A 14687-nucleotide genomic window follows, 5' to 3' on the forward strand; every position below is an offset into this window, starting at 1 on the left:
TGATGAAAATCTAAGACTCGGGTGCATTATGTATGCTAAACTAGTCTTCTACGTTACAAGATTCAATAATATGTTTCAAGTAAAAATTTTCAACATTCAGAGACCAAAGACATTGAGAGGATCGCATTTCCCGAAAACATTCTCCGCCAGCATACATATTACATACCCCCCTTAATGGCGTTTCTGGGCTCTTCTTTCTCTCTTTCTTTCCATCCAGGAACGAGCAGGTGCAATTGACACTGCAGAGTTACGACTTACCTAATCCAGATCAGTCTAGAAGATCAGAGAATGCAACAATTTTCCTGGACCCCATGAAAGTAGCAGGCAGCACTCGAGCAAAGCAGACCAGATTAGCTTAAATTACAAGTAATGATTTCCGACACCACGACTGGAAAAAGTAATTGACCGGTTAATCAAGACATTAAGTGCATGGAATAATGAGAAACCTCTTCCGTGCAGGCATTTGTTAAATACTAAATGTAGTTGGAATTCAGCACAAGAAAAGCAAAGAGACAAAAACGAACAGCCCCCCGCGCATGCAATGAAACGCAAACCTCAAATGCTCTGTCGTTCGTGACCAACTAATGCTACACTGGAAAGTTTCTGGTTCCACCAATTCCCACAATATTGCACATTGACAACGTACAATGATTAATTAAGAAAGGTCAATTTTTCGAATTTCTTTTCTTTGTTCTCTATCCTCTCAATGGGCTTGTATTTGGTCTAACTCACAACCCTTTTATGTTTGACCCAATTAAAAATTTTTTCGAGTTAGGCTCAAAACCTTACGGCCCAAAAAGCAGCCCTCCTGGTCTATGGGGAGCTGGGCCTATTTCAAGATATCTAGGAATGACGACACAAAAAGGTCCGACGACACTCGATTCCGGATTAAAATAGAACCGAAGGGAGAGTGGGGACTGGGGAGCAAGGGGTTGCAGTGCGAGGAAGGACAAGAATGGATCGTTTTATGGAAACTCAAGAACATTTTTAGCTTTAAAGTTTAGAATATTTGCTTTAGCCAATCTGGAAAAGATACAAGTTTAAAACAGGAGAAATTAACCCCCCCCCCCCCCCCCCCCCCCCCCCCCCCCCCCCAATTTCTTCCTCCACAGTGCGAGGCGAGGACACTAGTCCACCATAGTTAGCCAAGGGATCAGCAAAAGCATTCCTTTGAAAGAAGAGTCATGCTTCAACAAAACACATTTAGGACCAAGAGTATTGAGTCTGCAATAAAACCACTTTAACAAGAGTGATGTTTACAGCCAAATGACAAATCCTCCTCCCATACATACGTAAGCCATCTGTCCTCTGTAATGGAGTGAGGGGCAATTTTTGGGCTTGTTTGCAGTTCTTTAAAATTTAAGGAGACAAAGTACACAGTTCAACAAATAAAAGGACCAAGTTGATGGAGTAGTAGCAGTACTGCTAGTATTCGTAATTTGCTACAACTAAAACTGAGCAAACTTAATGGCTTGCTTGGTCGGTGTTGGGCTGATCTTATAGTAATTCTGCAAGTATTCCCCGACCACTACTTTCTTATATCCGTGATGATTATTGTTGGACTTCCCATCTTTGAGAGGTTCAATCTCAGCTTCTGAAGGCGGGTTGTAGAACAATGCAACTGAAAAGCGCTCGACATCCCTTTGGGTAACAGCGCGATGCCAACTGCTCCTGAAGCACCCATTGCTCAATATCTCCATCAGGTCTCCCACGTTGATTAACAACGCACCGACCGGCCACTGGACCGCGAGCCATTTCATGTCCTTGAACACTTGGAGTCCTCCAGAGGCTTCAAACTGCACCAAAACGGAGAGGGCACTAGCATCAGAATGTTCAGTTATTCCCAGAGCCAAGTCAGGCCTCGGGCATGGTGGGTAGTAGTTCACTCTGACGTTGACTTCGCTCTTTTCCTCGTCGAACTGTTTTATGAAAATTTGTCTGTCTTCTGATAAGGTTTCGGCAAGAGCACGGAGTAACGAATCGCAGATTTTCCTTGCTTTCTCTACAAATTTCTCCACTGCTTCCCTGCAATTCATGGTTATGAATGTACTCAGAGGTGCTCCGGCCGGGAGATGATAGAAAATTTTCAAGAATGTCACGTATACTCAGGAAGCTTATGTGTCTGAGCAGTCCAGGCCAATGACCTTTTTCCCCTCCAATTTTTCTTGAATTTGAAATAATAAATGTCTCTTATAAATGTGAGGAAATAAGCAGGGAAAAGAAAAGGAAAGGCACCAAGACGTGTACGTTATATAAGATGAAAGAGTAACAATAGGATTCGATTAGTCTCGCAATGTTTGTTTGATTTTAACCATGAACCACATTGTTGTATGACTGTCTCGCGAATCAGCTGGTCAGTTAAGTCTAATTTGATAACACTGGCGGAGAATAATCCTAAATGTTTTAAGTGTGGCACCATCGGTCGCAAGCTACTAACTTAAGTTCATCTCCATTTGTAGGTTAATTGACTTCTTCTATCTTAAACTAGCCCACGTGTTTCGATTTAAATTGGGTTACCTAAAGTAGATGTATAGTGGATGCCAGCAAGCAATTCACTAATTCCTGTAATATAACTAATATATAAGTACTGTGTGACGCATATTATACTATTATTAGGAATTGTTAACCAATAATGCAAGAGAGACATGTCATGACCGTTGTTGCCGGTTTGAAAAAGCAGTATGTTTGATAAAATTGAAATCTGAATTCATTAACTTATTATATTGTTAAATATTAAATTAAATATATTTGAATGTATATTACATTCAGTAATAAGTGAATAATTTATTACTTATTTTTGAAAATAAGTTTTATTTAAAAAATTCAGTGATATTTAATTTTTGATTAAAAAACGCGTCTGAACATATTAAGATTTGAATCTATTAAATTTAAATGCTGAATTGGATTATCAAATAAGGTAATATTTAAAAAGGCGAGTGTTAGACAAGCATTTTGCGTTCGCCTAAACAATATGAAAGCCCTCACAAGTTTTTTTTAGTATTTAAAAATATAAAAATACAATAATAATATTATGAAAGGGTTCTTTTAACCGGTGCCTATCAATCACTCGTTAATATATCTAAATTTTATCTAACCTATTATATATATACACATACGGACAATTATGACCCTTTTTAGCATTTATATACTTTTTCTAATTAATCTTACATTTTCAAAAATCCAACCCCTAAAGTACATTTTAACGAGTGGCTAATGCACAAGACTTTTTATAAAAAAATAAAAAAAATTATTAATAAATACAAGAAATTGATAAAAAATTAAGAAAAATTACAAAACAAATATTATTGTTATCAAACGCAACTCTGACCCACATACTAGTCATTTAGGCTTAGTTTGGGAGTTTAGGACAAAAAACAAAATAATTATATTTTGACATCAAAGAAACAAGTTGTGAATGCTTTTATTTTATATTTTTCCCAAACAATTCAAAAAATAAATGAAATTCTTCCTCGAAAAAGACTGAACAATAATAAGGACTAGAAACAAAGATAAGAATAAAGAGTAGAAAAATTAAAAGTTGAAACTTAAAGAAAATGCTCAAAATGCAGAACTCCTAGAAGTCCAGGCAATGGCGGAGTAATAAAAAATTCTCAAAGGGGGGCAAAATTAACATATATTTTTTTCTTAATTTTTTAAAAAATAGGACGTGTCAGTATTCACGTAACTAGTAGAATTAATGCATTTATTTTATAAACAACGTAGAAAAAAAATACTCTAATTTACTCATAAAATTATCATTTTACTTGAAAAAGCATACAAATCCATTTAAAATTGCTCACAACGGGTCTTCATGGTATGATAATGATGTACAATGCTTTCATTTTAATGCGTAAAATACATCTTTTTCAATGTAATTAGCTAAACAATCATTAATTATATAAGATTCTAAATGAATGAGTTAAAAACTATACGAAGCTGCAAAGGACTAAATGAGTGAAACATATGACAAACAAGGCATAAATTACTGCAACTTTCAAGGGAATCAAATGGCTAGATTATAGATTTAGAAATTTTTCAGTTGTTTAATACTATTTTTCATTAAATTCCAAAACTTGTCCAATGCATACTTCACTTCTTAACATTTCAGTGGGGGCAAATACAAATATTTTTCTAAATTGCAAAGGTAATAAGGAAAATTTTGGAGGGGGCAGTGGCCCGTGCTGTCCCACTCCTCATCTACCGCTAGTTTGGGCAGTCAGTCCTGAACGGCAAACAACACTTGCGACCCATTTAATTTAACAGTAAATCTTATATACACTGACAATCAATAGTGTATATATCATCACCGTTTGATTCATATGTGTAAAAATTAAATTTTAAATTTAAATTTTCAACAGCTGTCATTCATCTAAATGGTGATAGTGTATATATTATTTGTTAGTGCAGAAAAGATTAATCCTTAATTTAAACCAGCCTTTATGACATGAACAATAGTCAATCAAAAAGGACAACCCTTTCTTTGTTGATGAGTTATATGTAGAATGTTCAATGTCATTGATCAGGTCAAGAAACATAAGAATGTCCAGGGCAACGATGCTGTTTGTAGATATGTCTTGTTTCTGGGTTGTTGTTTCCACAGAAGAAGTCAAGTTACCTGAAGTTCGGAGGATTTTGAGGCCAGACACGGAGTCCTTGGGTAGCATCCCTGGGAGCAGCCTTCATTGTTAAACGATCGATCCAATCCAAAGGCTGATCTTCTGACTTCACAAAGTTCCGCCCATACCCCATGTTGTCAACACTAAGATATGATCCAACGCTAGCTTTCTTTTCTTGAAATGACAGCCCAAAGAACCCTTTCACCACATCCTTCACCTCATCCAAAATTTTGGGCTCTATTCCATGCTTTTCGATCAAGAACATACCCCAATCCTTAGCAGCACCGGCCAACTTGGTTAACTCCCGGTCACGGTCCTCCAAATCGTCCCCCAATTGAATTTTGCTCATGTCTATACAAGGAAGAGGATCAGGAACTTCGATGTGGCTAATTTCATGCAGCTCTGAAGATGGTGCAGCGATTGGATCAGCTGTTGGCGACTCCCTGATGAACCTCTCGGGCAAGAAATCGAGCCGTTGACGCGCAAGTTCCTGCACCACAGGCACTCTAGAATTTCGTAGCACGCCGTTTTGGTCTATGAACTTGGCTTCATGGAAAGCTACATGGTTGTTGATGTCCATGGCCATTTTTCCTTATCAGAGGAACCGATTATCTTTTTTATGTGCTTGTCTTCAGCTAATGGCGGCGTAGGGCTCGGTAAATTCTCAGCACTCAGCAGCTCTGTAATGGCAATTCTCCAAGTGTCATCACTTAGACGTTGACACGTGACTGCTAATGAATATTGGTACACCAACCTTTTGTAATTGTTAAACTCAAACAATTCATCTTTACTGCCTTCGTACATATTGCTTTGCAATACACTTTTGGTTCTATACTACCTAAAAGTTTACTATTAACTTACACTATTTATTTCATTCAAATGACTGATAATATTTTTGGACGACAAGGATACCATCAACTAAAGTTTATCAGGTGTACTTATCATTCAAAGAAATACTCATTTGATTAATTAAAGTTTTTATTTTATTTTATAAAAATAAGAATTATTTTATTAATAAAAAATATTAAAACCACATTTATTATACCTCCTGACCCGGCAGTGAATCTGGCAGAGGGACTAGGTGAACGGCCAATCTAAAAGAGAAATTTCCTATTTTGCTTCATTATTTAGATGACATTTGGGATTTCAATCTTTTCAATTACTGGGATTAGTTCAATGACAAGAGGAAGCCTCTCAGAGTTCTCCTTGCCGTCATTCAAATTTTGGGTTTAACCGCTGGGGGATAGAAAAGGTGTGGCGTGGAATAAGGATTAAAAAAAAGGTTAATTACATTTACCTCCCCTGAGGTTTGACCATATTACCAATCAATCCCTGTAATTTGTCCAAATAACGGTCTCACCCTTTGAATGATCAAACGTTTAACAAAAACCCCCTTAATGCCGAAAATGCCCTTATTGAGGCCATGTTGCATTAAAAAAAGAACATATTTTTATGTTATTAACCCTGAAGTAATCCAAAAAAATAGAAAAAAGTTTTTGCTTATTATTTTATAAAAATCATATCTTTGCTTCCATAAATAGTTTTGAATCAATAATTATTTTAAATCTTAAAAATGAATATTAAAAATTAGATAAATTGAAAGAAAAATAAAAAAGAAGCAATTATTTTAAATCCTCAAGTATGGTTCGAATTTGTGGTTCAAGGCATGTTGCGGAGAGCACAAGGCATACACAGCCTATTCTAGTTTCGCAAGTTTTCAGCTACAGGCGTATGTTGCCCCATCCTCCGGCCCGTTTTAAGGCGGGGGAAATATTTTGCCCCGCGCCCCATTGCCATTCCTGATCACTTCAACAATACTGAAAGTCGAACGAAACCCGGAGAAGCATTAGAACGTCCGATTTATGTGGGCCGAAATCATCGACCAATTTGGTGAGCCCAACAAATCTCAGACTGTTGGCTGTTGCCAATTAAGAGCCCAGTGGGGACACCTTCCAGTCTACCGTAGGTCTTGGCATTTACAAGAGCGTCACCGTTTCACCGCAATAAAATGAAGAAACAAACAGGACGCTGAAGCAAAATTGTGCTACTACTTCGTTAACTTCATGACCTTCTTACCCTTAAAAAACTAATAGCTAGTTTGGGAGTTTATGATAGAAAAGAAAAAAAAAAAAAGAGATTTTAACGTTGTTTAGGTGTTTAAAGAAAGATGTGGAAAGATTTTGAATATATATATATATCATTAAAAATTTGTTCACTAATCATTTAACAACACAATTGGCATTTTGAAAAAAAATTTTTGCCACTCTTCCACTTTCCGTCCAAATTAGGCCAAAATGGACAAAAAGTTTTTCTCTACCATAGCCTCAAAACGGATCTGATCAAATCAGCCCATTTCTCTTCTTTTTAGACATCAAGAATCTTTCAATCGGTGGAAAATTAATTCCCTCTATCACTTTCTTTTCCTTTTTGGCCAAATCTCGTCTCCCAAACTCACTATAAAAGAAAAATAACTGCTTTTTTTTTTTTTGGGTAACCTTGGATTTACAAAACTGGTCTTATTGTGGTCCTAAAAAAGAAGAAAAAAAAAACGTTGTGTTTATTGAATGTACTGAGTCGGTAGCACGCTTGTGCTTCTTTGTTCACAGGTTTCAAGTGGAGCAAACCCAATCCACTTGGATGAGATGGGTTGCAACCTCTTGAGTCGCTGCATCGTCCACCGGCTGGCTTGCAAGCGATACAAAATAGGCGGCCTCCTTTTCCTTTTTTTTTTTTTAATTAAACAGAAATGAGAATCAGGATCAACTCCCACACTGGCCCGGAACTGGTCCAATGTAGCGGCTGTCTCTTTTTTGTTTTTCGGGCCTAAAAGGCCATAAAATTCCTGACCAAAAATTTGAGCCCCGTCCACAAATAAGGGGCAAAAATGGAACGCGAGGCCATCTTGGTCATTTCAGAACTGGAAAAAAATTGGGTAGACCGGGTCTACCGGCTAGACTGTAGACCCTGTGAACAAGAAGTAGGCACGTGGCTGCTTCGAATTTTAATACCAAAAGGCTATTAAAAATTTATTAGATCTTTCGTTTTCTACATCTCTTTCTTCCCACTAGAGAGCTCTTGGAACCTCAAGATAAACCTTTGCAAGATACATGAGAACCCTACTCAGATGGTTGAGGAGTTTCAATTAAGAACCGCCCGATCCGTAAGTGCCGCCATGCACCAGATTCACCCAAGCTGTTGCCAATTAGATCACCGCTCCTACTCGTCCCGATGCAGCGCTGGCAGCCGTGCGAGCAAGCAGCCAATTATTATTATTTTTTTTTTTCTTGTTTGAGATTCCTGGCCTGCAATCGGGCTTAGTACCTTATATTTTACCGGAGCCAAGTTGACCGGTGGCCCAAGATTAATAAGAGCACCAATTATCAAGTGATGGTCCCATGTATGAGCTGGGATAGGACACCGGCACCTTTTAATGCCTCAAATCAAGATGTACGAGTCATGCTCGTGCTCGTGCATGCATTCGAAGAAACATCCCAACTTCTTTTTAACTTCTCCTAACCATTTTTTTGCCGATGATAACAATTCGATCGGCTATTAATAACGAGTGATCCAAGAGACAAGAGGAGCACATGATAGAGCTTTTAACGTTTGACTGGGACAGAGAGGGACGAAGAAACCAAAGCCACTGGCTAGTCGCACGAGCTGCATCCCTTTTGATTAAATTTGGCCGGCAGACAGCAGCGAACGGACTATATTTCAGTGGCAGTACAGATATGGTAATAATTTTGATCATGTTCAAAAACAACCCATTAATCAATAACCCTTTGTTCTGGTGGCCGGGAAGTTTTCAAGTTCAATAAACTGCAGCAATTTGTGTGTGCGCCCGTGTGTTGGCAGTGGCACTCCTTTCTAAAAATCTTCATGCGTCTTGGCGAGTTCAAAATGCCAAACTCGAGCTCGAGTTAAAAAAAATAATTATTTTTTAATAAATAATAAAATATTAGGAATATATATATGTAATTTTAATATTAAAATAAAAAAATATATAATTGAGCTCGCGAGCCACTCAACGAGTTTGATATTGATCGAGCTCATATTCGAGCCGTTCGCGATCGATTCATTTGCAGTCCTAGTCTCATGTTTTTCTCATTTGAGATTAACACATGTGCTTATGTAAACAAATCAATTGTATGCCCAAGTTTGCCTATAAACATAGCAGCTTAGGGTTTGCAATGGTCTGCTTGGGGCAAAACCTATTTCCTGTTAGCTTATATATGAATCTCTACTTAGGTGGCATTTGGTTCGCATGTTGGAATCGGATTCGGATTCGGAATCATTCATTCTGGATTTGGAATGAAATCAATTATTACAATACATTTGTTTGGTTTAGTGCCAGGAATGTATATCATTACTATAGTTAATGTTTGGTTCGTTGGCTCTTTGTAAATGAGGTATAAGAAATTTTCACTAACTAAATATATTAATATAAATGTATTAGTAAATTTAGTATAACTAATTAATAATTTCTATTAGTAAACATGTATAATTATTAATATAATTGATAATATCAATTATATTACAGAGATTAATACACATTATATAATACATATAACTAATAATAATATTATTATAAGTTTGTAACTAATTAAATTAAATATTATATATAATTAAATATAAATATACAAATGTTACAATATAAATACATAATTATAATTATATAATATATACAAATATTAATTATAAAAATATTTTATATAAATATAATATATATTACATATTAAATATAGTTATTATTATACATTATTTTATTTAAAATAATAAATATAAATATATAATTTATTAATATTATATACATGTATATATTATAATTATATGCACATATAATATACATTTATAAATATACATATATATTATATAAATATATTATTATATATAATAATATATTTATAATATATATTATATAAATATAATTATATTTAACTAAATAATTATAATATATAATTATATAATATTTTAATAAAATATTATATTATATAAATGTATATAATATAATATATATAAATATTAATTGTACTAAATATTATGTAATTATAAGATTTAGGAATCACACTTGGGTTTTGGATAAAACCCACCAACTTACTAAGGAATGGTGGAATGCTAAATTTTTAGAAATCATTCCAAAATTTTAATTCCGATAATAGTGAACCAAACATGAATTATGGGGTTTATTCCAATTCCCCATTCCAAAACCCTTTTACCAAACGCCACCTTAATTGTGGCTTAATCTTGGAATCAATGGGCAAAGAGGAATTTAGCTAGCGATGGTTATTTTCGTTAGTTAACAAATGTTTTGATCTGATCAATGTTGAAGAACACATGTACATGCCTCATTGTGCTTGTCAATTCTGAGAGAAAGGAAAAATAAAGGATTAATTTTCTATTGAACCACAGAGAGGCAGAATATCTTTGGGAGGAGTTCCAACTTCCTTTTAGAATTTGATTTTCACGGGCACAGGGGAATGAGTAACCAGTGCACGTTGGAACGAGTAGCCCGAAAAAACACAACAAATCTTGACAGGTTCTAATTAAAAATTTTGAGGGCATAAAAAAGCAAAATTAGATTGAAATGTGTGCGCACGTGCAAACATGTGTGTGTGAAATCTGTGGAAGCTCCTCCTAATGCACACGTGCATACATGTGTGTGTGAGTGCGTGAAAAACTGAGAGCAGGAAAGAGGAAGAAGCTAATGAAGGCCTAAAAGGGAAGAGAAGATGGCTCAGTGGTGTTCACTCACTGTGACTGTCACTGAGGCAGGCAGATGATTTTGCAGACTTTCTTGGCAAGCAGTAGTACTGCTGTTGACGAGGGCCGATTTTTAAGACATAATCCGCTGTGTCTTAAGCACACCACATCAGTTGTTCCTTTCAAAGCATGACCATTTGGACTGATCAGACAGAATCTGCATTTTTTTTTCTTTCTTTTTTTTTTTTCTATATTACATGTACAATCCAATATGTAGGAGTAATATTATACTATACCAGGCCACTTGCATTCAATCCCAGTGAATATTAACTTCTTCATTACTGCTTCTTTTGTTTTGTGGAGTCAGATTTTTCTTGAACAACTAGCTAGCTAGCAGTCAAAGGATGCCTTTCGTTGACTGACTATCCAAAACTAAATCCCTTTTGCTTTCCTTATCGGAAAAAGTGTTCAAATGGCCCTTCAACTCTTTTTCAGCTAAAATTTTAGCCCTTTAAAAATTAATGATAAAGTTTTGACTGTCAATCTAATAAAATAGCATATTTGTGACCATTCTATCAAATTCAGTAGTTAAAATTGATGGGAAGTATCATATAGTGCGACGCGTGGCCAAATATCAAGGGCATTATGGTCTCTTTTCCAGGGAACTTTGACCTGAGCTGGGGATGACAATTTTTAAAGTGGTAGTATTCTTAGTCCCGTGTTCGAAACTTGGGAAAGATCCATCACCAATGTCAACCCCGTGGAAGAGTACGGAAACATTGATGGGATCTAAAAGAACTTGATTTTCTTATTAGGGTTTGCGGGCAACGAGCGTGAAGTTGAATTTGGAGTTGACCCCCGTAGAGGTGAAGTTGAAGTGGGACAGTTGAAGGGAGGAGACGTTGAAGTTGGGGCGGTGGGGATGGTAGATAACCCAGAAGACGGCCCCGGCTACGGTGACGAGGACAAGGATGAAGATGATGAAGAGGGTTGTCCAGAGGCAGCAGGAACAGCAGCAGTTGCGGCGGTGGCAATGCTTGCTGAGTGATTGGGGGCGGTAGACAAGGGCGCGTGGTGTTATTATAGAGCTTGCCTTTGGTGGGTGGAAATGTTGAGTTTGCAGCTGCAACGGTGGTAGTGGTGCCGTTGACAGCGGGCTTAGCTGCCGGGTATACTCTATCTGCCATCGTTTTGGTTTAACACTCTGTTGTTCCGGTCCCTCTCTTATATGGCTTGGCTTCTCTCTCTCTCTTTCTTTCTCTTTCTAGTCTCTATTGACTGCTGAACTGTATTTGGAATAGGATTTTTCTTTCTTGAATGGATATAAATATAGGCACAAATGCTATGTGTCTATACTCTACATTTAGATTGCAAGAAAGAAATGGGGAAGGAAAGAGATGTTTTGAATGGAGAAAAATCATTGTTGAGAATAATTGTTAAGAATGGAGGTTTGATTTTGATACTTGATGTTTTGAAGTGCGGACCGAAAGTGGTAGCTCGACAGCATGCAGCTGGTGCATTCTTTTACCTTGCTTCAGTTGAAGAATACCGGCAACTAATTGGGAAGATTCCAGATGCAATTCCTTCTCTAGTGGAGCTCCTCAGGGATGAGACAGATCGTGGCAAGAAGAATGTACTTGTCACAATATTCGCCCTCCTCCTATGTCCTGAGAACCACAGGAGAGTGTTTGCTGCTGGATTAGTCCCATTGCTGAAGCAAGAGCAATGGCAGCAGTGGCGGTGACACTGGTGGTGGGATGGTAGAGAGGTCGGTGGGGCGGAGGTGCTTGGTAAACCATTCAGAAACTATAATACCCTTGATATTTGGTCGCGCATCTCACGAGATGATACTTTTTGTTAATTTTAACTGTTGGATTTGACAGAAGGGTCACGAATATGCTATTTTATTAGATCGAGAGCCAAACTTTTATTGTTAATTATTGAAGGGCTAAAATTTTACCTGTGAGTGAATTGAAGGGCTATCGGGACTCTTTTTTCTTTCTTATTTAATTAGTTGTCCATGATGGTCTACTAAATCTGAACTACCCCTTCCTTCACCTAAATCTATCGATAAAACACAATACTAGTACTACATGAAGAAACTAATAAGCTGCAATGGATTTGGTAGATGTACCAGATATATAGGTCAAACGACATGTGGCACTCAACTCTCAAACGAAGGGGGAAAAAAAAGAAAAAGATAAACAAGAATCCTACTTATGGTTTTGTGTAGTGATACTTAAAACATGTGTAGTAGAAAAATATAAGGTTCCGAATATAAAGAAAAAAAGAAAAGAAAAGGATGTAGATAGAAAGGGCAGAGACAGAGAAAGCAATATATTAGTACATAGGTGCGGTAGATGGTAAGAGAGTGAGTGATAGGTGTCCAAATACTGAGGAAGGGAAGATGGAGGTGTACCGTAGCCTGTAAAAAGCAGCGTACAATTCTGCTTCGCTGTCCAGCATGTGAAGGAGTTGTGGTTCCGTTCTCCCATTCATTCGTTCATTCATTCGTTCGTTCATTCATTCCCTTTCTGTCTCTCTCTCTTTCTCAGCATTTGCCAGTACTGTTGTTGCTACCATTAAACCCAAGCCCAACTGGCACCTTTTGGTTCACTCTCATTGAGAGCCAGCCGAACGGGGTACGTCAGGACAAAACAGGTCTAAGATTTGAGCCTGATTCTCTCCTTTGGTCTTTTCCTCCTCCTCCACCTCCTCCTCTTCTTCTGCTTTTTCTTGAATACAGAGGAGCCAAATTTAGCTGGTTTTCTCTCTTCATTTTTTTTTCTTTTCTCTCTTGATTCACTCAGTCCAGAAAGAAAGAAAGAATTAGTAACAGAAAAAAATGGACTGCTTTTTGGCTAGCACTCCTAAATCAGAGTGCAGCAGCGGCTGTGAGTCTGGCTGGACTTTGTACTTGGGCAGCTCTTTTATTTCTTCGCATAGTAATAGAGAAAATGGTAATTTTGTTGATGGAAAGCGTGGTTTTAGTGAAGAAAAGAGAAGTGAGGAAGAGGAGGAGGATTTGTCAATGGTTTCTGATGCATCTTCTGGACCTCCACATTGCTCTGAAGAAGAAGACTGCATGTCCAATATTAATGACAACAATGCTGCTCGCTGCTTTTTCCATGCTGGTGATGCCACATTATGCAAAAGCAGAAGCCGCAAAAAGCAGAAAACTTTAGAAAATCACTGCCGGATGAAGAAGGCAGTCCGTGAAAAATCATCTTTACTAGATGATACTGCCAGTTCTCCTGTCTTCGAAATGGACCTCCCCGATGTCAGTTCTGATCATTATAAAGTTGCATCGAGAGTATACACCTTCTTTTATATTATCCCTAGCTCGATCTCTTCAAATTTCAATGCTCGCTTTATAGACCAGATTTTAACTTCAATATTTGATCGCCATTTCACAGAAAGATTTCAACCTCCCCAACAATCATGGTTCAGCTGAGATGGTTTTAGATTTTTCTCAGGGCTATTCTACAACCCATTTCGAGGTAGCCCATCAGAACATTCGTTCAACTATAAAAATTAAGTATTTATTTCGTTTATGTATTGATCTTTATTAGGCCAGCATATGCATATGCTTAGGTATGCTCACAAATTGTTACAACCGACAATTTCATTTCTGCAGGAGGAAAGCTCTGCATACCACTTGCAGGATCAATACGGTTTTTTCCATTCTTCTTTATCTGGAAACTATCTGCCTGAAAACCAGTTGAGTTTTGGCTAGTTGCACTTTCATTCCAGAAAAAAGAGAGATACAAAAAAAAAAAACTCGTCAAAAACAGCGTCTAACTTTTAATTATTCTCAACAGGTGGTATGGAAGCAGGGGGTGGCAGCGGTGACATGAAACTGTCTGCAACATTCAGCAATTTGTTGCTTGCTGCTGCTGACGATGAATATGTAGTTGTAGTAGGTAGACTGGAGGAAAGGTCGTCAAAAATTATGTACCCCAAAAAAAAAAAAAAGGTTGTCGAAAATGCAAAAGTAACTGGATCTCAAAAGAGATCTTGTTGCTCTCCCTTTCTTCCTCTTTTTTTTTTGTTTTTTTTTGTTTTTAATGTCCTTTTCTTTTCTTTTCCCTACTGCTGCCAATGCAGTGGTGAACAACCAGAGAGAGGGAGAAAAATAAAAAAAAAAAGGTGTGGGGATCAGTTTCTTGTTTCTCGAAAAAAATCCCATTTTCTTGTCAATGAATGATTGGTACAAATGGGCTCCAATTCTCTGACGAAAATATGACTCCACCTATTTCAAATACTACCTTGCCTTGATCTTTTTTTGAATAGAAAGAAAGCCTCGTCAGATACAAACTTACAGATTCTCAAGAAGCAATTCTTTTGTTCCTGATCTGGCAGGGGAAGCTG

The 14687-nt window shown here is 37.1% G+C and overlaps 2 protein-coding genes and 1 pseudogene across 3 annotated transcripts; 1 reads left to right on the forward strand and 2 right to left on the reverse strand.

Annotated features, from left to right (window-relative positions):
• Positions 1-1202: 1202 nt before the first annotated feature.
• LOC113731538 (protein LATERAL BRANCHING OXIDOREDUCTASE 1) lies at positions 1203-5279 on the reverse strand. The gene is made up of 2 exons (XM_027256858.2): positions 4616-5279; positions 1203-2025 (listed from the first exon to the last, which is right to left on the reverse strand). Exons 1-2 carry the CDS (start codon positions 5200-5202, stop codon positions 1449-1451), a joined length of 1164 nt encoding a protein of 387 aa, XP_027112659.2. The 5' UTR covers positions 5203-5279; the 3' UTR covers positions 1203-1448.
• Positions 5280-10959: 5680 nt separating this feature from the next.
• LOC140035528 (NDR1/HIN1-like protein 13) lies at positions 10960-11561 on the reverse strand (annotated as a pseudogene).
• A 1134-nt stretch (positions 11562-12695) lies between these two features.
• LOC140035138 (protein SOB FIVE-LIKE 5-like) lies at positions 12696-14557 on the forward strand. 2 transcript variants are annotated; one of them, XM_072074874.1, is made up of 4 exons: positions 12696-13596; positions 13733-13816; positions 13954-14036; positions 14138-14557. In XM_072074874.1, the coding sequence occupies exons 1-4, from the start codon at positions 13162-13164 to the stop codon at positions 14166-14168; spliced, it is 633 nt and encodes a 210-aa protein (XP_071930975.1). In that variant the 5' UTR covers positions 12696-13161; the 3' UTR covers positions 14169-14557. The 2 variants fall into 2 exon arrangements, with proteins under 2 accessions (XP_071930975.1, XP_071930974.1); XM_072074873.1 differs by having other exon boundaries at positions 12701-13629.
• Positions 14558-14687: the final 130 nt, after the last annotated feature.

This window comes from Coffea arabica, chromosome 2c (assembly GCF_036785885.1).
Source record: "Coffea arabica cultivar ET-39 chromosome 2c, Coffea Arabica ET-39 HiFi, whole genome shotgun sequence".
Classification (NCBI taxonomy): domain Eukaryota; kingdom Viridiplantae; phylum Streptophyta; class Magnoliopsida; order Gentianales; family Rubiaceae; genus Coffea; species Coffea arabica.